This window comes from Anomaloglossus baeobatrachus, chromosome 6 (genome assembly GCF_048569485.1).
Source record: "Anomaloglossus baeobatrachus isolate aAnoBae1 chromosome 6, aAnoBae1.hap1, whole genome shotgun sequence".
In the NCBI taxonomy this organism is placed as follows: Eukaryota; Metazoa; Chordata; class Amphibia; order Anura; family Aromobatidae; genus Anomaloglossus; species Anomaloglossus baeobatrachus.
Window position 1 is genome coordinate 226,439,455 of NC_134358.1, and position 26,687 is coordinate 226,466,141.

A 26,687-nucleotide genomic window follows, 5' to 3' on the forward strand; every position below is an offset into this window, starting at 1 on the left:
TCGCAGGCGACATCGTAGTGTGTAAAGCCTAGATGATACGATTAACGAGCGCAAAAGTGTCGTAATCGTATCATCGGTGTAGCGTCGGCGTAATGCATAATTACGCTGACGCGATGGTCCGATGTTGTTCCTCGCTCCAGCACACATCGCTGTGTGTGAAGCCGCAGGAGCGAGGAACATCTCCTACCAGCGTCACCGCGGCTCCCGTAGGATATGCGGGAGAAGGTGGGCGGGATGTTTACATCCCGCTCATCTCCGCTCCTATTGGCCGCCGGCCGTGTGACGTCGCAGTGACGCCGTACGACCCGCCCCCTTAATAAGGAGGCGGGTCGCCGGCCAGAGCGACGTCCCAGGACAGGTGAGCACATGTGGAGCTGCCATAGCGATAATGTTCGCTATGGCAGCTATCACAAGGATATCGCAGCTGCGACGGGGGCGGGGACTATCGCGCTCGGCATCGCAGCATCGGCTTGCGATGTTGCAGGGTGCAAAGTACCCCTAAGTTCTTTTAAACATTTTTTTTATCTCTGCTGGCTAACCCAGTACAAAGATATATTTCACTTTGTATTACAAACACATCCAAAGGAGAAAAATGAAAACAATCTATATTTCCTTCATACATTAATGTGTGACCCCGGCGCCTGTATGGATGTGCCGCACGAGCTGACATTCCCTGCAGCCGCCCTCAGCCATGACGACACACGGAGCGTTTCCCGCCATGAGGAGGCTCCCGGGGCTGTCCCGGGGCATGGCTGCTATTACACAACACTGCCGTGCTCTTCCGGGGTCGCCTCCCCCTCAGGCCTGTCACAGTGACGTCCTGTTCCCGCCCTGACAGGGCGCTGCTCCTCCTCTCCGCCTGTGGTTGGTTGTAGCTTTCCCGCTTTGCTCTTACACCGCCATTTTAAATAAAAATAAGTAAATATTATCTCCCCCAATCTATAAGCTGCTCTCCCGGCGGGAACCGTGTCTGGAGTCGGTGTACCGGAGCCGTAAGCTGCTCGTAGCTCGGTATAAGTCTCGGGGCTAGCGGAATCTTCTAGTCGTTTCCAATTGTAAATCTGTTTCTTCTCATCTTCCCGCTGCGCCATTTCACGCCGACCGGAGTCCAGGGTAAGTGTGTGCGCATATATGTGTGTGTAAGCGCGCTCCCCTGGTCAGGTGTGAGAATATATAATGTGTATGTATGGATGTGCTCTCGCCCGGCCAGGTGTGTGTATCTATCTGCCTATGTATGTATGTATGTATGAATGCATATACAGTATGTGCACCCCACTGCCAGTGACGTCTGTGTATGTGTGCTCGCCTGGTCAGGTGTGAGTATATATAATGTGTATATACTGTATATATGTGCTCTGCTGCTCAGCCAGGTTGTGTGTGTGTGTGTGTATATGAATGTATATATGTGCATCCCACTGCCAGGTGTGTGCGGACTGCCAGTGACGTGTGTGTGTGTGTGTGTGTGTGTGTGTGTGTGTGTGTGTGTGTGTGTGTGTGCGCTCGCCTGGTCAGGTGATTATATATGTCAGATATATATATATATATATATATATATATATATATATATATATACGCACTGGCATCGTCAGGTAACAAGTGCCGCCCACACAAAGATGCACTGTCATTTCCCATGTATATAGTCGGGTATCCACCTGTCCAGGACATGCTAATTATAATATATATCTATCCATACACAGACTTCACTTGCAGTGCATACACAAACAAGCAGGCATACATAATTATATAATATAGTGTAATATATATACTATATGTGCACCCCACTGCCAGTGAGGTAGAGGTAGGTGTGTGTGTGTGTGTGTGTGTGTGTGTATATTATACTATATTATATGTGTATGTATGCCTGCTTATGTTTGTGGGTGCACTGACAGTGAAGTCTGTGTATACACATATTAACATACACATATATAATGTGTGTATATGTCATGGATAGGTGGATAACTGACTATATACATGGTAAATGACAGCGCATCTGTGTGGGCGGCACTTGTTACCTGGCGATGCCAGTGCCCATTAATCCACCTTAGGCCCCTTTCACACGTCAGTGATTCTGGTACGTTTGTGCTTTTTTTTTAAACGTACCAGAATCACTGACATACGCAGACCCATTGTAATGAATGGGTCTGCTCACACGTCAGTGATTTTTCACTGCACGTGTCTCCGTGCAGCGTACCCGCGTGTGCGTGATTGCTGCACGGAGACATGTCCATTTTTTTCTGGCATCACTAATGTTCCACGGACCACGCAGTGGTGTGGTCCGTGAGACACGTGCCAGAAAAAAACATGCTTTTAAAATAATAAACATTTTAACTCACCCGGCTCCAGCGATGTCCTCTGCAGCCCGTTCTCCCTTCTCCTTCTGTGCCGGCTGATTACTGTCGCGCATATTCATTATGCGCGACACAGCCGACCCGGAAGCAGCTGCTGCGGGGGTCACCGCCGGCCGGATGCTGCGTCGCGGGAGGATTCAGCACCACGGACAGCGGGAGCGGGCGCAGGTGAGTGAATCTCTAAGTGCAATCACGGAGAACGGAGCCCGGATTGCACTTAGACAACCCACATGTGCCGTGAGTTTCGGCACACGCAGGGACATGTGCGTGTTTTACACGCCAGTGAAAAACGTATGTGTTTTTCACTGACGTGTGAAACGGGCCTTACACAGGCATGTCATGGTGTTGCGAGGTCTCAGGAGCTTTTGGTTTTAGCTTCTCCATAGACATCAGGTGCAGCTGGATGAGAAGCTTGTAGTTCCCGCCCCGGGGAGCTGTCATTATGTCTGCAGGGAGGCAGCTCTCACCACATAATTTAATTTTGATGTCTTGGATCCTTCAGGGAACGGTTAATAAATGTGTGAGAGCTGCAGGAAGGCGTCTCCACCTGCCTGTGTACAAGCATCAATAAGTGTACCCACACAAAATGATCAATAGACTGACCTATATTCATTCAAATTGATAGTTTGTTCATAGAAATGCCAAGGGAGAATAAGGCGTTGTGCCCACAGGGCTTTTTTTTTTTTTTAATCAATAACAAGCAAGGAAAACGCATCCCAGCAACGTTTGGGAATCCAGACTCGTTGTGCCCATGTTGTTTCTTTTTTCCTTGCTTTTTTTGTTGCTGAAAAAGAAGCAACATGTCAAGTGTTTGGTTTTGTTTTGTGTTTTTTTTTTTTTTTTTTTTTGTTTTTTTTTTCTCCCCCTAGCTCAATAGATAACTATGAAAAAAGCAGCTTTCTTTTTCGCTCCTAATTGGGAGACCCAGACAATTGGGTGTATAGCTACTGCCTCCGGAGGCCACACAAAGCATTACACTTAAAAGTGTAAGGCCCCTCCCCTTCTGCCTATACACCCCCCGTGGGATCACGGGCTCCTCAGTTTTCAAGCTTTGTGCGAAGGAGGTCAGACATCCACGCATAGCTCCACTGTTTAGTCAGCAGCAGCTGCTGACTATGTCGGATGGAAGAAAAGAGGACCCATACTAGGGTCCCCAGCATGCTCCCTTCTCAACCCCACTTTTGTCGGCGGTGTTTGTTAAGGTTGAGGTGCCCATTGCGGGTACGGAGGCTGGAGCCCACATGCTGCATCCTTCCCCATCCCCCTTAGGGCTCTGGGTGAAGTGGGATTTTACCGGTCTCCAGGCACATGGGACCGTGCTCCATCCACAGCCCCTGGGGAATCTGCTGGATATGGAGCGGAGTATCGTCAGGGACAGGCCCTGCTACGTCAAGGTACTCTGTGTCCCCGTACAGACCGCGCGCACACTGCAGCATTGCTGGGTGTGTTAGTGCGCCGGGGACAACAGCGCTGCGCGCTTGTGCCACACTACCACAGCTTGCTGATGGAGTTATTGTATTGGGAACTGCCGCGCCGGCCGCTGCTGGCAGTTTACGCTGCGGCGCGGCTGGGATTTGTGGTGCGCCGGGGACTTCCGCGCTGGCCGTGCATATTTGACGGCCGCGCTTATTACTAGAGTCCCCGGCTTTTGCGGCCTAGTTTCGTTTCGTTCCCGCCCCCAGGCCTGCCAGTCAGGGGAAGGGCGGGACGCTGTACAGAACGTCAGCGCCGAGGGCTGGAGTCTGCTTTACATACTCCAGCCCTCACATTGAGCACAGTGGGACGCCAGTTTCCCGCACTTTGTCTGAGGCACGCCCACGGTCCGCCCCTCTTCACAGAACGCCGGCGGCCATTCCTGTATGCAGTCTGAGCTGGAGAGGGGAGACAAGTTCTGGGAGACCCAGGCACGGGATTCTGGCGACCACACACCCGCTTTTAGCGGGCGGTAAGCGGCACCTCCGGTGCTGACCCCACTAGTGCCGAAGTGTACAATTGTATTTTTATGCTTGCATGCTATACATTGCACTAAACGGTCGCTGGTGATTCTTGGCTATATACCCTCCTAGATTGCTCAGAGGAGTCAACAGCATGTCGTCCGCAAAAAGCAAGGGTGCCAAGGCACAGGCTTTCTATGCTGCTTGTACCGCATGTGAGGCTATTCTACCGGCAGGTTCCACTGACCCCCATTGTGTGCAGTGCTCGGCCCCTGTGCCACTTGCTCGGCCGGGGCCCCTGCTGGAGGTGACCCAGGGAGAACCACCTGTGAATACTGTCCAGGTGACGGGGACAGAGTTTGCAGTTTTTGCTGATAGATTGTCTGTGACTATGACTAAAATTCTAGAAACTTTGCAGTCTAGACCAGTAACTCAGACCATGGGCACTGTTGAATCATTGCTCCCTGGTCCCCCTCAGTTGGAACAGCTCCGGGCTCCGGGGGTGTCCCATGCATCCCAGGGTGACGGCTCTGACACGGACGACAGTCCCAGACAGCCTAAGCGAGCTCGCTATGAGCGGCCCTCTACTTCATCACACTGGTCAGGGTCCCAGCAGGAGGATTCTCTGTGTGATGAGGCGGAGGTAGCTGATCAGGATTCTGATCCTGAGACCGCTCTCAATCTGGATACACCTGATGGTGACGCCATAGTGAATGATCTTATCGCGTCCATCAATAAAATGTTGGATATTTCTCCCCCAGCTCCTCCAGTGGAGGAGTCAGCTTCACAGCAGGAGAAATTCCATTTCAGGTATCCCAAGCGTAAATTAAGTACTTTTCTGGACCACTCTGACTTTAGAGAGTCAGTCCAGAAACACCACGCTTATCCAGATAAGCGTTTCTCCAAACGGCTTAAGGATACACGTTATCCCTTTCCTCCTGACGTGATCAAGAGCTGGACCCAGTGTCCCAAGGTGGATCCCCCAATCTCCAGGCTTGCGGCTAGATCCATAGTTGCAGTGGAGGATGGGGCTGCACTTAAAGATTCCACTGACAGACAGATGGAGCTCTGGTTGAAATCCATCTATGAAGCTATCGGCGCGTCGTTTGCTCCTGCATTCGCAGCCGTATGGGCACTCCAAGCTATTTCAGCTTGTCTTACACAGATTGACACGGTCACACGTACATCTGTTCCGCAGGTGGCATCCTTAACCTCTCAAATGTCTGCATTTGCGTCTTACGCGATTAATGCGGTTCTGGACTCTACGAGCCGTACGGCAGTGGCGTCCGCCAACTCCGTGGTTTTACGCAGAGCCTTGTGGTTAAGGGAATGGAAAGCAGATTCTGCTTCCAAAAAGTGCTTAACCAGTTTGCCATTTTCTGGTGACCGACTGTTTGGTGAGCGTTTGGATGAAATCATTAAACAGTCCAAGGGTAAGGATTCATCCTTACCTCAGCCCAGACAAACCAAACCCCAACAGAGGAGGTGACAGTCGGGGTTTCGGTCCTTTCGAGGCTCGGGCAGGTCCCAATTCTCCTCGTCCAAAAGGACTCAAAAGGATCAGAGGAGCTCAGATTCTTGGCGGGCTCAGTCACGCCCAAAAAAGACAGCCGGAAGACCCGCTACCAAGGCGGCTTCCTCATGACTTTCGGCCTCCTCTCTCCGCATCCTCGGTCGGTGGCAGGCTCTCCCGCTTTGGCGACATTTGGCTGCCACAGGTCCAAGACCGTTGGGTGAGAGACATTCTGTCCCACGGGTACAGGATAGAGTTCAGCTTCCACCATATCCGCAGTTCACATCCCAGGCGTGGACAACTGGGAAGCAGACTTCCTCAGTCGCCAGGGTATGGACGCAGGGGAATGGTCTCTTCACCCGGACGTGTTTCAGGAGATCTGTCGCCGCTGGGGGATGCCGGACGTCGACCTAATGGCGTCTCGGCACAACAACAAGGTCCCGGCTTTCATGGCACGGTCTCACGATCACCGAGCTCTGGCGGCAGACGCCTTAGTTCAAGATTGGTCGCAGTTCCGGCTTCCTTATGTGTTTCCACCTCTGGCACTGTTGCCCAGAGTGCTGCGCAAGATCAGGTCCGACTGCCGCCGCGCCATCCTCGTCGCTCCAGACTGGCCAAGGAGGTCGTGGTACCCGGATCTGTGGCACCTCGCGGTAGGCCAACCGTGGGCACTACCAGACCGACCAGACTTGCTGTCTCAAGGGCCGTTTTTCCATCAGAATTCTGCGGCCCTGAACCTGACTGTGTGGCCATTGAGTCCTGGATCCTAGCGTGTTCAGGATTATCTCAAGAGGTCATTGCCACCATGAGAAAGGCTAGAAAACCAACCTCCGCCAAGATATACCACAGGACGTGGAAAATATTCTTATCTTGGTGCTCTGCCCAGGGAGTTTCTCCCTGGCCATTTGCATTGCCTACTTTTCTTTCTTCTTCGGCGCTCTATTGGGAGACCCAGACGATTGGGTGTATAGCTACTGCCTCCGGAGGCCACACAAAGCATTACACTAAAAAGTGTAAGGCCCCTCCCCTTCTGGCTATACACCCCCAGTGGGATCACTGGCTCACCAGTTTTCTGCTTTGTGCGAAGGAGGTCAGACATCCACGCATAGCTCCACTGTTTAGTCAGCAGTAGCTGCTGACTATATCGGATGGAAGAAAAGAGGACCCATATAGGGCCCCCAGCATGCTCCCTTCTCACCCCGCTTGTGGTTTGTAAGGTTGAGGTACCTATTGCTGGTACGGCGGCTGGAGCCCACATGCTGTTTTCCTTCCACATCCCCCTGAGGGGCTCTGAGGAAGTGGGATCTTACCGGCCCCAAAGCCCTGAGGCCGGGCTCCATCCACAGACCCATTGAACCTGCTGGATACGGAGCTGGGTACCGTTCAGGGACATGGCCCTGCACCATTCAGGTACTCTGTGTCCCCGTACACACAGGCGCAGCACACTCCAGACTTGCTGGGTGTGCTAGTGCGCCGGGGACAGTAAAGGGTTACAGTCACTGCAGCCTAGCTGAGTGACTTTATGTATGGGGAACTACCGCGCCGGACGCTCCGGGAGCGGCGGCGCGGCTGGGACTTGTAGTGCGCCGGGGACTTAGCGCCGACCGCGCTTTTACGGCGGCGGCGCTTATAAATCCAGTCCCCGGCTTTTGCGGCCTAGCTCCGCTTCGTTCCCGCCCCCACCCTGTCAATCAGGGTAGGGGAGAGACGCTGTACAATCAGCAGCGCCGAGGGCTGGAGCCTTATTTACATGCTCCAGCCCTCTCACTGGACACTGTGGGACGCCGGTTTCCCGCTCTGAGTTGGGGGCACGCCCACGGCCCGCCCCTACTCACACGAGCTGGAGAAGACGCCGGCAGCCATTCCTGCAGTCCGAGCTGAGAGATCGGACTCTGGGCGACCAGGCACAGGACTAGGGCGACCACACACCCGCTTATAGGCGGGCGGTAAGCGGCACCTGAAGTGCTGACCCCACTAAATACCGCAGTTGTCCATTTGTATTTTTATGCTTACACTGCATAGGTCGCTATTTTTGGCTATATGCCCTCTTAGATGGCGACACATCAGCAGCAGGAAAGCAGGGGTGCTAAGGCACAGGCTTTCTATGCTGCTTGTATTGCATGTACTGATGTGTTCATGTGTATTTATGCTTGTATGCTATACACTGCACTGTACGGTCGCTAGTCTGGGCTATTTTCGCCTAGAATGACTAGACTACAGCAGCAGAAAAGCAGGGGTGCTGAGGCACAGGTTTTTTCTATGCTGCTTGTATTGCAGGGGTTGCAGTGTTCATTTGTACTTATGCTTGTATGCTATACATTGCACTGTATGGTCGATATTCTGGGCTATATTCCCCTAGATGGCTAGTCTACAGCAGCAGAAAAGCAGGGGTGCCAAGGCACAGGCTTTCTATGCTGCTTGTATTGCATGTGCTGCAGTGTTTATTGTACTTTATGCTTGTATGCTATACATTGCATTGTACGGTCGCCATTCTTGGCTCTATGTCCTAGATGGCTAGTCGGCACCAGCATATAAGCAACACAGGCTTTCGATGCTGTTTTTACTGCATGTGTTACTGTTCCACGGCACTGAACCCCATTGTGTGCAATGCTCCCCTGGAGCACTTGGTCAGCCGGGGTCTCTACTAGACGTGGCCAAAGGAACCACCTGTCAACCCTGTCCAAGGACAGGGATGGAGTTGAATTGGGATAGAGACTTGCAGTCCGGACAGGCCATGGGCAAATCATTGCTCCCTGGCCACCCTCATTGGGAATAAAATCGGTTCCCCGGGGGGGGTCCCAGGAGGCTCTCTGTATGATGACGCAGACGTAGCTCATCAGGACTTTGATCCTGACAACGCTCTCAATCCGGATACACCGGTTGGTGACGCCATAAGGAATGATCCTATAGCGTCCATCAATGGAATGTTGGATCTTTCTCCCTCAGCTCCCCCAGCGGAGGAGTCAGCTTCACAGCAGGAGAAGTCCCATTTCAGTAGCTCAAACGTATATTGAGTATTTTTCTGGCCACGCTGACTTCAGAGAAGCAGTCCAGGAACACCACGCTTACCAGATAAGCGTTTTCTCCAAACGTATTAAGGATACACGTTATCCTTTTCCCCCTGACGTGGTCAAGCGCGGGACCCAGGGTCCAAAGGTGGATTCTCCAATCTCCAGGCTTACGGCTAGAGCTATAGTTGCAGTGGAGATGGGACTTCACTTAAAGATGCCAGACAGACTGTGGTTGAAATCTGTCTATGAGGATATCGGCGTGTCGGTTGCTCCGGCATTTACAGCCGTATGGGCACCCTAAGCTTTTCAGCTGTTCTTGCACAGCTGGTCTTGAGCATATGTACATTTGTGCCGCAGGGGCGTCCGTATCCTCGCAATGTCTGCATTGCGACTTACCCTATTAATGCTGTCCTGGAAGGACAGTCGAGGTTTCGGTCCTTCCCAAGCTCGGGCAGGTCCCAATTGTCCTCGTCCAAAAGAGCTGAAAAGCCTCAGAAGGGCTCAGTTTCCGGGGGCTCAATCACGCCCAAGGAAGGCAGCCGGAGGAACCGCTACCAAGGCGGTCTCCTCATGACTCTCAGCTCTCTCATCTCTCCGCATCCGCGGTTGATGGCAGACTCGCTCGCCTTTGGCGACATTTAGCTGCCACAGGTCACAGACCGGTGGGTGAGGGACATTGTGCCCACGTGCACAGGACAGAGTTCTGTTCTCGTCCTCCGACTCGATTCTTCAGAACGTCCCCACCTCCCCACCGAGCCGATGCTCTTCTGCAGGCAGAAGGAGTGGTAATCCCTGTTCCTCTTCAGGAACAAGACACGGTTTTCCTCCAATCTGGTTGTGGTGCCAAAAAAGGATGGCTCTTTCCGTTCCGTTCTGGACCTAAAACTGCTCAACAAGCACGTGGAGGCCAGGCGGTTCCGGATGAAACCCTCCGCTCCGTCATTGCCTCAATGTCTCAAGGATATTTCCTAGCATCAATAGACATCAAAGATGCTTATCTCCACGTGCCGATTGCTACAGAGCACCAATGTTTTCTACGTTTCGTGATGGGAGACGACCATCTTCAGTTCGTAGCTCTGCCATTCGGTCTGGCGACAACCCCACGGGGGTTCACCAAGGTCATGGCGGCAGTGGTAGCAGTCTTGCACTCACAGGGACACTCTGTGATCCCTTACTTGGACGATCTACTTGTCAAGGCACCCTCTCAAGAGGCATGCCAATTCAGCCTGAATGTTGCGCTGGAGACTCTCCAGACGTTCGGGTGGATCATCGACTTCTCAAAGTCAAACCTGTCACCGACCCAATCACTAACGTATCTTGGTATGGAGTTTCATACTCTCTCAGCGATAGTGAAGCTTCCGCTGGACAAGCAGCGGTCACTACAGACTGGGGTGCAGACTCTCCGTCAAGGTCAGTCGCACTCCTTAAGACGCCTCATGCACTTCCTCGGGAAGATGGTGGCGGCAATGGAGGCGGTTCCGTTTGCGCAGTTTCATCTGCGTCCTCTTATTGGGACATTCTCCGCCAATGGGACAGGAAGTCAACATCCCTGAACAGGAAAGTCTCCTTTTCACAGAAGGACTCTCTGCAATGGTGGCTTCTTCCCACCTCATTATCACAGGGAAGATCCTTCCTACCACCGTCTTGGGCGGTAGTCACGACAGACGCGAGTCTGTCAGGGTGGGGAGCAGTTTTTTCTCCACCACAGGGCTCAGGGTACGTGGACTCAGCAGGAGTCCACCCTTCAGATCCATGTTCTGGAAATCAGAGCAGTGTATCTTGCCCTACTAGCCTTCCAGCAGTGGCTGGAAGGAAAGCAGATCCGAATTCAGTCGGACAACTCCACAGCGGTGGCATACATCAATCACCAAGGAGGGACACGCAGTCGGCAAGCCTTCCAGGAAGTCCGGCGGATTCTGACGTGGGTGGAAGCCACGGCCTCCACCGTATCCGCAGTTCACATCCCCGGCGTAGAAAACTGGGAAGCAGACTTCCTCAGCCGCCAGGGCATGGACGCAGGGGAATGGTCCCTTCGCCCGGACGTGTTTCAGGAAATTTGTAGCCGCTGGGGAAGGCCGGACGTCGACCTAATGGCGTCCAGGCACAACAACAAGGTCCCAACCTTCATAGCACGGTCTCGCGATCACAGAACTCTGGCGGCAGACGCCTTAGTGCAAGATTGGTCGCAGTTCCGGCTCCCTTATGTGTTCCCACCTCTGGCACTCTTGCCCAGAGTGCTACGCAAGATCAGATCCGACTGCAGCCGCGTCATACTCGTCGCCCCAGACTGGCCAAGGAGGGCGTGGTATCCGGATCTGTGGCATCTCACGGTCGGCCAACCGTCGGCACTACCAGACCGACCAGACTTACTGTCCCAAGGGCCGTTTTTCCATCGGAATTCTGCGGCCCTGAACCTGACTGTGTGGCCATTGAGTCCTGGATCCTAGGGTCTTCAGGATTATCCCAAGGGGTCGTTGCCACCATGAGACAGGCTAGGAAGCCCACGTCCGCTAAGATCTACCACAGAACGTGGAGGATATTCTTATCCTGGTGCTCTGCTCAGGGAGTGTCTCCCTGGCCTTTTGCATTGCCTACCCTTCTTTCTTTCCTGCAATCTGGGTTAGAAAAAGGTTTGTCGCTCGGCTCCCTTAAAGGGCAAGTCTCGGCGCTATCCGTCTTTTTTTCAAAAGCGTCTAGCACGACTTCCTAAGGTGTGCACGTTCCTGCAGGGGGTTTGTCATATTGTACCCCCGTACAAGCGGCCGTTAGATCCATGGGATCTGAACAGGGTACTAGTTGCCCTCCAGAAGCCGCCCTTCGAGCCTCTGAGGGAGGTTTCACTTTCTAGACTATCACAGAAAGTGGCTTTTCTAGTAGCGATCACATCTCTTCGGAGAGTGTCTGAGCTAGCAGCGCTGTCATCCAAGGCTCCTTTCCTGGTCTTCCACCAGGACAAGGTAGTGCTGCGCCCCATTCAGGAGTTTCTCCCGAAGGTGGTATCCTCTTTTCATCTTAATCAGGATATCTCTTTGCCTTCGTTTTGTCCTCATGCAGTTCATCGGTATGAGAAGGATTTACATTTGTTAGATCTGGTGAGAGCACTCAGAATCTACATTTCCCGCACGGCGCCCTTGCGCCGTTCGGATGCACTCTTTGTCCTTGTCGCTGGTAAGCGCAAAGGGTCGCAGGCTTCTAAGGCCACCCTGGCTTGATGGATCAAAGAACCAATTCTTGAAGCCTACCGTTCTGCTGGGCTTCCGGTTCCATCAGGGCTGAAGGCCCATTCTACCAGAGCCGTGGGTGCATCCTGGGCATTACGACACCAGGCTACGGCTCAACAGGTGTGCCAGGCAGCTACCTGGTCGAGTCTGCACACTTTCACCAAACATTATCAGGTGCATACCTATGCTTCGGCGGACGCCAGCCTAGGTAGAAGAGTCCTGCAGGCGGCAGTTGCCTCCCCGTAGGGGAGGGCTGTCTTGCAGCTCTAACATGAGGTATTTCTTTACCCACCCAGGGACAGCTTTTGGACGTCCCAATCGTCTGGGTCTCCCAATAGAGCGCCGAAGAAGAAGGGAATTTTGTTACTTACCGTAAATTCCTTTTCTTCTAGCTCTTATTGGGAGACCCAGCACCCGCCCTGTTGTCCTTCGGGATTTTTGGGTTTTTTTCGGGTACACATGTTGTTCATGTTGAACGGTTTTTCAGTTCTCCGTTGTTACTCGGAGTGAATTTGTTTAACCAAGTTATTGGCTTTCCTCCTTCTTGCTTTTGCACTAAAACTGGTGAGCCAGTGATCCCACTGGGGGTGTATAGCCAGAAGGGGAGGGGCCTTACACTTTTTAGTGTAATGCTTTGTGTGGCCTCCGGAGGCAGTAGCTATACACCCAATCGTCTGGGTCTCCCAATAAGAGCTAGAAGAAAAGGAATTTACGGTAAGTAACAAAATTCCCTTCTTTCCTGCAATCCGGTTTGGAAAAAGGTTTGTCGCTCAGCTCCCTCAAGGGACAAGTCTCAGCGCTATCTGTATTTTTTCAGAAGCGCCTAGCACGACTTCCTCAGGTACGCACGTTCCTGCAAGGGGTTTGTCATATCGTCCCTCCTTACAAGCGGCCGTTAGAGCCCTGGGATCTGAACAGGGTTCTAATTGCTCTTCAGAAGCCGCCTTTCGAGCCTATGAGGGATGTTTCCCTTTCTCGCCTTTCACAGAAAGTGGCTTTTCTAGTAGCGGTCACGTCTCTTCGGAGAGTGTCCGAGCTAGCAGCGCTGTCATGCAAATCTCCCTTCCTGGTGATTCACCAGGACAAGGTGGTTCTGCGCCCGATTCCGGAGTTTCTCCCTAAGGTGGTATCCCCCTTTCATCTCAATCAGGATATCTCCTTGCCTTCTTTGTGTCCTCATCCAGTTCATCAATGTGAAAAGGATTTGCATTTGTTGGATCTGGTGAGAGCACTCAGAATCTACATTTCCCGCACGGCGCCCCTGCGCCGCTCGGATGCACTCTTTGTCCTTGTCGCTGGTCAGCGCAAAGGGTCGCAAGCTTCCAAATCCACCCTGGCTCGGTGGATCAAGGAACCAATTCTTGAAGCCTACCGTTCTGCTGGGCTTCCGGTTCCCTCAGGGCTGAAGGCCCATTCTACCAGAGCCGTGGGTGCGTCCTGGGCATTACGGCACCAGGCTACGGCTCAGCAGGTGTGCCAGGCGGCTACCTGGTCGAGTCTGCACACTTTCACCAAGCATTATCAGGTGCATACCTACGCTTCGGCGGACGCCAGCCTAGGTAGACAAGTCCTTCAGGCGGCGGCTGCCCACCTGTAGGAAAGGGCTGTTTACGGTCCTATCACGAGGAGTTATTATACCCACCCAGGGACTGCTTTTGGACGTCCCAATTGTCTGGGTCTCCCAATTAGGAGCGAAAAAGAAGGGAATTTTGTTTACTTACCGTAAATTCCTTTTCTTCTAGCTCCAATTGGGAGACCCAGCACCCGCCCTGTTTTCTTAGGGATTTTTGTTTTTTCGGGTACACATGTTGTTCATGTTGAATGGTTTCGGTTCTCCGATGTTCCTTCGGATTGAATTTGTTCTTAAACCACTTATTGGCTTTCCTCCTTCTTGCTTTTGCACTAAAACTGAGGAGCCCGTGATCCCACGGGGGGTGTATAGGCAGAAGGGGAGGGGCCTTACACTTTTAAGTGTAATGCTTTGTGTGGCCTCCGGAGGCAGTAGCTATACACCCAATTGTCTGGGTCTCCCAATTGGAGCTAGAAGAAAAGGAATTTACGGTAAGTAAACAAAATTCCCTGCTTTTCCTGCAAAGACATGGGGGTTTTTTGTGCTGAAAAAAACCCTACTAAAGGTATATGGCCGAACATCGGAAACCTAACAATATGTAATATTGAGGCGAAAAATAAAAATGGCTATTGTTCATTGTCCTGCCCCAGACCTGAGTTCTGTTTATTTTTGGTCTGTCTCTACTTTGCAATTAATGTTCGTTCTTTTTTTGTTTTTTTACCCACATGCAAACTTAAATTATTTTACAGAATTACAATTGGGGAGTTTAAAGCGGTGTTTACACTGCATCTGTCATGAGGCAAAAGCACCCTATGAAATAAACATGCACAGCAATGGCAAAACGACATTGCTGTGCACGGGTGCTGTCTATTGTTACATCTGTACGCACACCTCTGCTGTCAGACACAGTGCGGTTCGTGCTTATATTTTTTCATAGTAGCCGCACTTACAATACAGCATCCGGGCTGCTTCCTTAAGGCCACGTCTCACTAAGCAACATCGCTAGCAACATCACTGCTGAGGCACGACTTTTGTGACGTAACTGCGATCTTGCTAGCGATGTTGTTGTGTGTGACATCCAGCAACAACCTGGCCCCTGCTGTGAGGTTGTTGGTTGTTGCTGAATGTCTTGGACCATTTTTTTAGTTGTTGCTCTCCCGCTGTGAAGCACAGATCGCTGTGTGTGACAGCGACAGAGCAACAACTGAAGGGAGCGGGAGCCGGATTCTGCGGACGCTGGTAACCACAGTAAACATCGGGTAACCAAGAAGCCCTTTACTTGGTTACCCGATATTTACCTTCGTTACCAGCGTCCGCCACTCTCAGCTATCAGTGCCGACTCCTGCTCCCTGCACACATAGCCTGACTACACATCGGGTAATTTTCCCGATGTGTACTCTGGGTAGGAGTGCAGGGAGCCAGCGCTAAGCGGTCTGCGCTGGTAACCAAGGTAAATATCAGGTTGGTTACCCGATATTTACCTTAGTTACCAAGCGCAGCATCGCTTCCACGCGTCGCTGGGGGCTGGTCACTGGTTGCTGGTGAGATCTGCCTGTTTGACAGCTCACCAGCAACCCGTGTAGTAACGCTCCAGCGATCCCTGCCAGGTCAGGTTGCTGGTGGGATCGCTAGAGCGTCGCGTAGTGTGACGGTACCTTTACAGTGTTATGGTGGGTTCCTTTTGAGATGATAAACCTTATCATTTGTAAGAAATTGCACTCTGTACAGGTATTTCCATGTGTCAGATCCATCAATAAGCCCTCTCAATCTGTCATAGGTTTGGAATAATGTTGGGATAATGAATACCTTGCACTATGAAGTTGTCAACACTTGTGGTTGCTTTGCTGTTTCATGAAATATTTTCGTTGGTCCCTATTTTATTCATCTGATTCTCATGTAAATTTGTTGCAGTCCCTCTAAGGCCTAAAGGCCACTTTACACACAGAGATAGATCTTTGGCAGATCTGTGGTTGCAGTGAAATTGTGGACAATCAGTGTCAGGATTGTGGCTCTGTACAAATGGAACAATATGTCCATGATTTCACTGCAACCATAGATCTGCCAAAGATTTATCTCTGTGTGTAAAGTGGCCTTTAGACACACGGCATGAAAATCGGAGCGAGTGGAATGCGATAAAACATCGCATTCCACTCGGACCAATATTAATCTATGTACCAGCACCCTAATCGGACCGAGAAAACAGTCGCAGCATGCTAAGAGTGTAATGCGATCCTTGTTTCTCGCACTCATTCAAGTCTATGGGGCGAGAGAAAAATCGCAGTGCACTTGCAGTACACCGGTGTAATGCGAGTGCAGAGCGAGAATGGCAATAGCCGGCAACGGAGGAGAGAGGGAGATAAACCCCGCCATCACCTCTGCAGCACCGGCCCTCCCCTCCTCAGTGCCGGCCCACCCCCACGCAGCTGTCAGTCGCAGTGACACTCTCATGACACTCGGCTCCCGCTGTGCTGCCAGTGTGGGCCGAGTATCATACGAGGATCGCAGTAGTCCCCGTGTGGCCCCGACCTAAGATCAGAAGTAGTGCATTTTGTTCGCCAGTCTTGACGAAGAGTACTTTGGAGTACGTTGAGCCAAGGAAATTTTGTGACTTCTAATGAATGTGACCCATCTTTTGAATGTTGTGTGTCACCACAAAAAACATAAATATGGACTGAAGTACATTTCTGTCATATTTTTCACCACTTTCTTGTGCTAAATTCTGTTTGTTTGGCCTGGTTGATTCATGTTTTCCTTTGCGGGATTTTTTTTTTTTCTGCCCAGGTAAGAAACATGTCGTCAGCTGCTACATCAGACACTCTTATGGAGGAATCTGAGACTGTGGAGCAGGCCACAGAAGAGCAAGTAGAAGATGAGGCTGCAAATGGAAGTGAAGGAGAAGAAAATGATGATGATGATGATGAAGAGGATGACGAAGAAGATGAAGAGGATGACGATGAGAAAAAAGGTCTATAAATTAGTGTAGATTGTAAAATACTTAATGCAATATTCTGGAGCTAGGAATAGGAGCCAATTTAGAGACAACTGCAGCTGTTAACCCCTTCACGACTTATGATGTAAACTTCTGTCATATATCATGTCCCTAATCTGATGCGGGCTCTCGCCTTTCCCTGCACCTGACTGCTGATTTTATCACCCATCATGTACATCTAACAGTCGCAGGTGGACCGGAGATCCACCCACGGTGTTAGTCCGCTGTCAGTGGGATTTAACAAGCATTGGCAAGGGGTCACGTTATCCCCAGCTAACGTTGGTGCACCCGTGACGTGATCACGGGGTGCCAATGGGTGATGACAGTCAGGGATTAGCTGTGACCTCTGTCATTATGATCCTCTGACATTAATAGGAGATTGTGATTTCTGATATGCAGAGCACAAGTTCAAATTCCTACCTTTTTGCCCCATTGAAAATGAAATAACCCCATCACACACAATTCCCACCCCCCGAACATGTTATCTTCTTGACCAGGCCATTTTTTATTTTTTTATTTTTTTGTCGGATCCCAGAGATTGAGACTTGTTGTTGTTGTTTGTTGTGTTTTTTTTTTTTTTTTTTTGTGTGACAACTTCATGTTAGTGGTAAATTTAAGGTGGTATTTTTGTGTTTACTTGTGAAAATTTATCTGAAATTTATCAAATTGTTAAATTTTCATGCCCTGAGACCATAGTTATTTCATACAAAATTAGTTAATAAATAACATTTAACACGTCTATTTTACATCAGCACCATTTCTAAAGCATATTTTTTGTTAGGGAGTTAGAAGGGTTAAACATTTCACTAATTTCTCATTTTACCTCATAAAATTTAGAACCCTTCTTTTTTTTTTTTTTTTTGGGGTCCACATCACATTTGAAGTGACATTGAGAAGCTTATGTGACCGAAAATAACTCTGACACCATTCTAAAACCTGCACCCCTCACTGTTCAAAACTACATCCAGGAAGTTTAACCTTTCAGGTGCTTTGTAGGAAATAAAGCAATGCGTGAGGAAAAAATGTAATTTTTTTTTCCGTCCCACAAAAATGCTACTTAACCTTGTGAAAATGCTAAATTTGGGGTTTAACAGGAGAAATTGCACAACAAATTGTATGACGCATTTTCTCCTGAGTACCCCAATACCCCATGGAATAGATAGCAAACACCATGTCTCATTTGGAGAGCCTCTGATGTACCCCACAAACATAATAAAAAAAAAGTGAAACCCCACCACAAGTGACATTTTCGAAATTAGACCCCTCAAGGAATTTAGCCCCACATTTCTCCACAAGAGTACAGCGATACCCCATATGTACTGGAAAACTATTGTTAAGGTGTAGGGCTCAGAAGGGAAGGAGTGCAATTTTGTCTTGAATAGATTGTGGACACCATGTCACACTTGAAGAGCTTTTAACATGACAAAACAGCAGAAGCCCCCACAAGTGACCCCATTTTGGACTCTACACCTATCAATGAATTTATCTAGGGGATTTGTGAGCATTTTTAACCCCTTCACCCCCGGCCACTAAAACACCCTAATGACCGGGCCATTTTTTGCAATTCTGACCAGTGTCACTTTGACAGGTTATAACTCTGGAACGCTTCAACGGATCCTGGCGATTCTGAGATTGTTTTTTCGTGACATATTGTACTTCATGTCAGTGGTAAATTTAGGCCGATATTTTTTGCGTTTATTTGTGAAAATTTAGGAAATTTGGCGAAAATTTTGAAAATTTCGCAATTTTCAAACTTTGAAAATTTATGCCCATAAATCTGAGATATGTCACACAAAATAGTTACTAAATAACATTTCCAACTTGTGTACTTTACATCAGCGCAATTTTCGAAACAAATTTTTTTTCCGTTAGGAAGTTAGAAGGGGTCAAAGGTCATCAGCAAATTCTCATTTTTCCAACAAAATTTACAAAATAATTTTTTTTAGGGACCACATTACATTTGAGGTGACTTTGAGAGGCCTAGGTGACAGAAAATACCCAAAAGTGACCCCATTCTAAAAACTACACCCCTCACACTGCTCAAAACCACATCCAATAAGTTTATTAACCCTTTAAGTGCTTCACAGGAACCAAAGCAATGTGGAAGGAAAAAATGAAAATTTTACTTTTTAACACAAAAATGTTACTTTAGCCATAAAATTTTCATTTTTACAAGGGAGAAAAGAGAAAGTGCACAATACAATTTATTGTGCATGTTCTCCTGAGTACGCTGATACCCCATATGTGGTAAAAATCAATTGTTTGGGCGCACGGCAGAGCTCGGAAGGGAAGGAGCGCCATTTGAATTTTTGAACGCAAAATTAGCTGCACTCATTAGCGGACGCCATGTCGGGTTTGAAGACCCCCTGAGGTGCCTAACCAATGGAGCTCCCCCACAAGTGACCCCATTTTGGAAACTAGAGCCCTCAAATAATTGTTCTAGATGTTTGGTGAGCACTTTGAACACCTGGGGGCTTCACAGAAGTTTATAGCGTTGAGCCGTGAAAAGAAAATTATTTTTCTTTGTCGCTCCATTGGGAGACCCAGACAATTGGGGTGTATAGCTCATGCCTCCGGAGGCCACACAAAGTATTACACTAAAAGTGTAAAGCCCCTCCCCTTCTGCCTATACACCCCCCGTGCATCACGGGTTCCTCAGTTTTCAAGCTTTGTGCGAAGGAGGTCAGACATCCACGCATAGCTCCACTGTTTAGTCAGCAGTAGCTGCTGACTATGTCGGATGGAAGAAAAGAGGGCCCATACTAGGGCCCCCAGCATGCTCCCTTCTCACCCCACTCTTGGCGGTGTTTGTTAAGGTTGAGGTATCCATTGCGGGTACGGAGGCTGGAGCCCACATGCAGCTTTCCTTCCCCATCCCCCTTAGGGCTCTGGGTGAAGTGGGATCCTACCGGTCTCCAGGCACAGGAGACCGTGCTCCATCCACTGCCACTGGGGTATCTGCTGGATATGGAGCTGAGTATCGTCAGGGACATGGCCCTGCTACGTCAAGGTACTCTGTGTCCCCGTACAGACCGCGCGCAGACACACCGCAGCATTGCTGGGTGTGTTAGTGCGCTGGGGACAACAGCGCTGCGCGCTTGTGCCACTACTCACTACAGCTTTGCTGAGTTAGTTAATGTATTGGGGACTGCCGCGCCGGCCGCTGCTGTCAGTTTTACACTGAGGCACGGCTGGGATTTGTAGTGCGCCGGGGACTTCCGCGCTGGCCGTGCCTCTGGACGGCCGCGCTTATTACTCGAGTCCCCGGCTTTTACGGCCTAGTCTCGTGGCTTTCCCGCCCCCAGGCCTGCCAGTCAGGGGAGGGGCGGGACGCTGTGCCGGACGTCAGCGCCGAGGGCTGGAGTCTGCTTGCATACTCCAGCCCACTCACTGAACACAGTGGGACGCCAGTTTCCCGCACTTTGTCTGAGGCACGCCCACGGTACGCCCCTCTTCACAGGATGCCGGCAGCCATTCCTGTGTGCAGTCGGAGCTGGAGAGGGGAGACAAGCTCTGGGGGACCCGGACACGGGATTCTGGCGACCACACACCCGCTTTTCAGCGGGCGGTAAGCAGCACCTGAAGTGCTGACCCCACTAGCGCCGAAGTGTTCATTTGTACTTTTATGCTTGTATTCTATACATTGCACTGTACGGTCGCTATTCTTGGCTATATACCCTCCTAGATTGCTCAGAGGACAGCATGTCGTCCGCAAAAAGCAAGGGTGCCAAGGCACAGGCTTTCTATGCTGCTTGTACTGCTTGTGAGGCTGTTCTACCGGCAGGTTCCACTGATCCCCATTGTGTGCAATGTTCGGCCCCTGTGGCACTTGCTCAGCCGGGGTCTCTGCTAGAGGTGACCCAGGGAGAACCACCTGTGAACACTGTCCAGGTGACGGGGACGGAGTTTGCAGTTTTTGCTGATAGATTGTCTGTGACTATGACTAAAATTCTAGAAACTTTGCAGTCCAGACCGGTACCTTAGACCATGGGCACTGTTGAATCATTGCCCCCTGGTCCCCCTCAGTTGGATCGAATCCGGGCTCCGGGGATGTCCCATGCATCCCAGGGTGAAGGCTCTGACACGGACGACAGTCCCAGACGGCCTAAGCGAGCTCGCTGGGAACAGCCCTCGACATCATCACACTGGTCAGGGTCCCAGCAGGAGGACTCTCTGTATGATGAAGCGGAGGTAGCTGATCAGGATTCTGATCCTGAGACCGCTCTCAATCTGGATACACCTGAGGGTGACGCCATAGTGAATGATCTTATAGCGTCCATCAATCGAATGTTGGATATTTCTCCCTCAGCTTCTCCAGTGGAGGAGTCAGCTTCACAGCAGGAGAAATTCCTTTTCAGGTATCCCAAGCGTAAATTGAGTATTTTTCTGGACCACTCTGACTTCAGGGAGGCAGTCCAGAAACACCACGCTTATCCAGATAAGCGTTTCTCCAAACGCCTTAAGGATACACGTTATCCCTTCCCTCCTGTCGTGGTCAAGGGCTGGACCCAGTGTCCCAAGGTGGATCCTCCAATCTCCAGGCTTGCGGCTAGATCCGTAGTTGCAGTGGAAGATGGGGCTTCACTTAAAGATTCCACTGACAGACAGATGGAGCTCTGGTTGAAATCCATCTATGAAGCTATCGGCGCGTCGTTTGCTCCAGCATTCGCAGCCGTGTGGGCACTCCAAGCTATTTCAGCTGGTCTGGCGCAGATTGACACTGTCACACGTACATCTGTTCCGCAAGTGGCATCCTTAACCTCTCAAATGTCGGCATTTGCGTCTTACGCTATTAATGCTGTCCTGGACTCTACGAGCCGTACGGCAGTGGCGTCCGCCAACTCCGTGGTTTTACGCAGAGCCTTGTGGTTAAGGGAATGGAAGGCAGATTCTGCTTCCAAAAAGTGTTTAACCAGTTTGCCATTTTCTGGTGACCGACTGTTTGGTGAGCGATTGGATGAAATCATTAAACAATCCAAGGGTAAGGATTCATCCTTACCTCAGCCCAGACCAAACAAACCCCAACAGAGGAGGTGACAGTCGGGGTTTCGGTCCTTTCGAGGCTCGGGCAGGTCCCAATTCTCCTCGTCCAAAAGGTCTCAAAAGGATCAGAGGAGCTCAGATTCTTGGCGGGCTCAGTCACGCCCAAAAATGACAGCTGGAGGAACCGCTACCAAGGCGGCTTCCTCATGACTTTCGGCCCCCTCTCTCCGCATCCTCGGTCGGTGGCAGGCTCTCCCGCTTTGGCGACATTTGGCTGCCACAGGTCCAAGACCGTTGGGTGAGAGACATTCTGTCTCACGGGTACAGGATAGAGTTCAGTTCTCGTCCTCTGACTCGATTCTTCAGAACGTCTCCGCCTCCCGACCGAGCCGATGCTCTTCTGCAGGCGGTGTGCACTCTAAAGGCAGAAGGAGTGGTGATCCCTGTTCCTCTTCAGCAGCAAGGTCACGGTTTTTACTCCAATTTGTTTGTGGTGCCAAAAAAGGACGGGTCTTTCCGTCCCGTTCTGGACCTAAAACTGCTCAACAAGCACGTGAAAACCAGGCGGTTCCGGATGGAATCCCTCCGCTCCGTCATCGCCGCAATGTCTCAAGGAGATTTCCTAGCATCAATAGACATCAAGGATGCTTATCTCCACGTGCCGATTGCTCCAGAGCATCAGCGTTCTCTACGCTTCGTTATAGGAGACGAACACCTTCAGTTCGTAGCTCTGCCTTTCGGTCTGGCGACAGCCCCAGGGGTCTTCACCAAGGTCATGGCAGCAGTAGTAGCAGTCCTGCACTCTCAGGGACACTCTGTGATCACTTACTTAGACGATCTGCTGGTCAAGGCGCCCTCTCAAGAGGCATGCCAACACAGCCTGAACGTTGCGCTGGAGACTCTCCAGAGTTTCGGGTGGATCATCAACTTTTCAAAGTCAAATCTGACCCCGGCCCAATCGCTGACATATCTTGGCATGGAGTTTCATACTCTCCCAGCGATAGTGAAGCTTCCGCTGGACAAACAACGTTCACTACAGATAGGGGTGCAATCTCTCCTTCAAGGCCAGTTGCACCCCTTGAGGCGCCTCATGCACTTCCTAGGGAAGATGGTAGCAGCAATGGAGGCAGTCCCTTTCGCGCAGTTTCATCTGCGTCCACTACAATGGGACATTCTCCGCCAATGGGACGGGAGGTCGACGTCCCTCGACAGGAACGTCTCCCTTTCTCAGGCGGCCAAGGATTCTCTTCGGTGGTGGCTGCTGCCCAACTCATTGTCGAAAGGGAAATCCTTTCTACCCCCATCCTGGGCGGTGGTCACGACAGATGCGAGTCTGTCAGGGTGGGGAGCAGTTTTCCTCCACCACAGGGCTCAAGGTACGTGGACTCAGCAAGAGTCCACCCTTCAGATCAATGTTCTGGAAATCAGGGCAGTGTATCTTGCCCTACAGGCCTTCCGGCAGTGGCTGGAAGGCAAGCAGATCCGAATTCAGTCGGACAACTCCACAGCGGTGGCATACATCAACCACCAAGGCGGAACACGCAGTCGACAAGCCTTCCAGGAAGTCCGGCGGATTCTGAGGTTGGTGGAAGACACGGCCTCCACCATATCCGCTGTTCACATCCCGGGCGTAGAAAACTGGGAAGCAGACTTCCTCAGTCGCCAGGGCATGGACGCAGGGGAATGGTCTCTTCACCCGGACGTGTTTCAGGAGATCTGTTGCCGCTGGGGGATGCCGGACGTCGACCTAATGGCGTCCCGGCACAACAACAAGGTCACGGCATTCATGGCACGATCTCACGATCACAGAGCTCTGGCGGCAGACGCCTTAGTTCAAGATTGGTCGCAGTTTCAACTCCCTTATGTGTTCCCACCTCTTGCACTGTTGCCCAGAGTGATACGCAAGATCAGGTCAGACTGCCGCCACGCCATTCTCGTCGCTCCAGACTGGCCGAGGAGGTCGTGGTACCCGGATCTGTGGTATCTCACGGTGGGCCAACCGTGGGCACGTCCAGACTTGCTGTCTCAAGGGCCGTTTTTCCATCTGAATTCTGCGGCCCTCAACCTGACTGTGTGGCCATTGAGTCCTGGATCCTAGCGTCTTCAGGGTTGTCTCAAGAGGTCATTGCCACTATGAGACAGGCCAGGAAACCAACGTCTGCCAAGATCTACCACAGAACGTGGAAGATATTCCTTTCTTGGTGCTCTGATCAGGGATTTTCTCCCTGGCCATTTGCATTGCCCACGTTTCTTTCCTTTCTTCAATCTGGACTGGAAAAAGGTTTGTCGCTCGGCTCCCTTAAGGGACAAGTCTCAGCGCTCTCTGTGTTCTTTCAGCAGCGTCTTGCCAGGCTTTCTCAGGTACGCACGTTCCTGCAAGGGGTTTGTCACATTGTTCCTCCTTACAGGCGGCCGTTAGAACCCTGGGATCTGAACAGGGTTCTGCTGGCCCTTCAGAAGGTACCCTTTGAACCTTTGAAAGATATTTCTCTTTCTCGCCTTCGCAGAAAGTGGTCTTCCTAGTAGCAGTCACCTCACCTCGGAGAGTGTCTGAGCTAGCAGCGCTGTCATACAAAGCCCCTTTCCTGGTGTTTCACCAGGACAAGGTGGTGCTGCGCCCGGTTCCGGAATTCCTTCCTAAGGTGGTATCCACCTTTCATCTCAATCAGGATATCTCCTTGCCTTCTTTTTGTCCTCATCCAGTTCATCAATGTGAAAGGGATTTGCATTTGTTAGATCTGGTGAGAGCACTCAGAATCTACATTTCCCGTACGGCGCCTCTGCGCCGCTCGGATGCACTCTTTGTCCTTGTCGCTGGTCAGCGTAAGGGGTTACAGGCTTCCAAATCCACCCTGGCTCGGTGGATCAAGGAACCAATTCTTGAAGCCTACCGTTCTTCTGGGCTTCCGGTTCCCTCAGGCCTAAAGGCCCATTCTACCAGAGCCGTCGGTGCGTCCTGGGCTTTACGGCACCAGGCGACGGCTCAGCAGGTGTGCCAGGCGGCTACCTGGTCGAGCCTGCACACTTTCACCAAGCACTATCAGGTGCATGCCTATGCTTCGGCGGATGCCAGCCTAGGTAGACGAGTCCTTCAGGCGGCGGTTGCCCACCTGTAGGAACGGGCCGTTTTACGGCTCTATTATGAGGTATTCTTTTACCCACCCAGGGACTGCTTTTGGACGTCCCAATTGTCTGGGTCTCCCAATGGAGCGACAAAGAAGGGAATTTTGTTTACTTACCGTAAATTCCTTTTCTTCTAGCTCCAATTGGGAGACCCAGCACCCGCCCTGTTGTTTTTTCGTGTACACATGTTGTTCATGTTGAATGGTTTCAGTTCTCCGAGGTTCTTCGGATTGAAGTTACTTTAAACCAATTTATTTGCTTTCCTCCTTCTTGCTTTTGCACTAAAACTGAGGAACCCGTGATGCACGGGGGGTGTATAGGCAGAAGGGGAGGGGCTTTACACTTTTAGTGTAATACTTTGTGTGGCCTCCGGAGGCATAAGCTATACACCCCAATTGTCTGGGTCTCCCAATTGGAGCTAGAAGAAAAGGAATTTACGGTAAGTAAACAAAATTCCCTTCTTTTTTACCACAAAACGGTTGCTTCAACTAGGTAGCTTTTTTTTTCACAAGGGTAACAGGAAAAAATGCACCATAAAACGTATTGTGCAATTTCTCCTGAGTACGCAGATACCTCATATGTGGTGGAAAGTAATTGTTTGAGCGCATGGCGGGGCTCAGAAGAGAAGGAGCGCCATTTGACTTTTCAAACGCACAGACGCAGTGCACTGATCGGCCGCTGCAGGACGCACGGTCGGATGCGATAAAAAAAAAAAGCGTCGGATACGTAAAAAAAAAAGTCACGCCAAAAATTGACCATGGATGCAGATACGTTATGTGCATCCCTGATCAGCGCTCGGCGGGACGCACGGACGGATGTGATACAAAAAGCGTCGTGAATACGGAAAAAAGTCACGCCAAAAACTGACCACGGATGCAGATCCGTTATCTGCATCCCTGATCAGCGCTCGGCGGGACGCACGGACGGATGTGATACAAAAAGCGTCGTGAATACGGAAAAAAGTCACGCCAAAAACTGACCACGGATGCAGATCCGTTATCTGCATCCCTGATCAGCGCTCGGCGGGACGCACTGACGGATGTGATACAAAAAGCGTCGTAAATACGGAAAAAAGTCACGCCAAAAACTGACCACGGATGCAGATCCGTTATCTGCATCCCTGATCAGCGCTCGGCGGGACGCACGGACGGATGTGATACAAAAAGCGTCGTGAATACGGAAAAATGTCACGCCAAAAACTGACCACGGATGCAGATCCGTTATCTGCATCCCTGATCAGCGCTCGGCGGGACGCACGGACGGATGTGATACAAAAAGCGTCGTGAATACGGAAAAATGTCACGCCAAAAACTGACCACGGATGCAGATCCGTTATCTGCATCCCTGATCAGCGCTCGGCGGGACGCACTGACGGATGTGATACAAAAAGCGTCGTGAATACAGAAAAAAGTCACGCCAAAAACTGACCACGGATGCAGATCCGTTATCTGCATCCCTGATCAGCGCTCGGCGGGACGCACGGACGGATGTGATACAAAAAGCGTCGTGAATACGGAAAAAAGTCACGCCAAAAACTGACCACGGATGCAGATCCGTTATCTGCATCCCTGATCAGCGCTCGGCGGGACGCACTGACGGATGTGATACAAAAAGCGTCGTGAATACGGAAAAAAGTCACGCCAAAAATTGACCATGGATGCCGATCCGTTATGTGCATCCCTGATCAGCGCTCGGCGGGACGCACGGACGGATGAGGTGTAAAAATGGACAGGGGATACGGGAAAAAAAAAAAAAGTTATACTCACAGTACCCAGAGGACTAGCAGGAGGATCACTGACCAGAAGAGCTGCAGAGGAACAGATGGCAGAGAGATGGACAGCTTTACAGGAGCAGCAGGCAGATCAGCAGAATGCCCAGGAAGGACCCAGCGATGGACGCAGATGTGATCAGGCCGGTGAAGACAGGTAAGAGGACGTCGGGGGGGGGGGGGTTGAGAGCAGAGGGGGGGGTTGAGAGCAGAGGGGGGGAGAGCAG

General features: G+C 51.0%; 1 protein-coding gene across 1 annotated transcript in view; it reads left to right on the top strand.

The window, feature by feature from the left end:
- The first annotated feature begins 755 nt into the window (after positions 1-755).
- The window catches only part of DEK (DEK proto-oncogene), an 86,690-nt gene continuing 60,758 nt past the window's right edge, over positions 756-26,687 (top strand). Inside the window, exons 1-2 of the mRNA XM_075314704.1 lie at positions 756-1,113; positions 16,379-16,562. Of these exons, the coding sequence (XP_075170819.1) occupies positions 16,388-16,562 (175 nt within the window). The 5' untranslated portion in view covers positions 756-1,113; positions 16,379-16,387. The remainder of the gene's footprint in view (positions 1,114-16,378; positions 16,563-26,687) is intronic.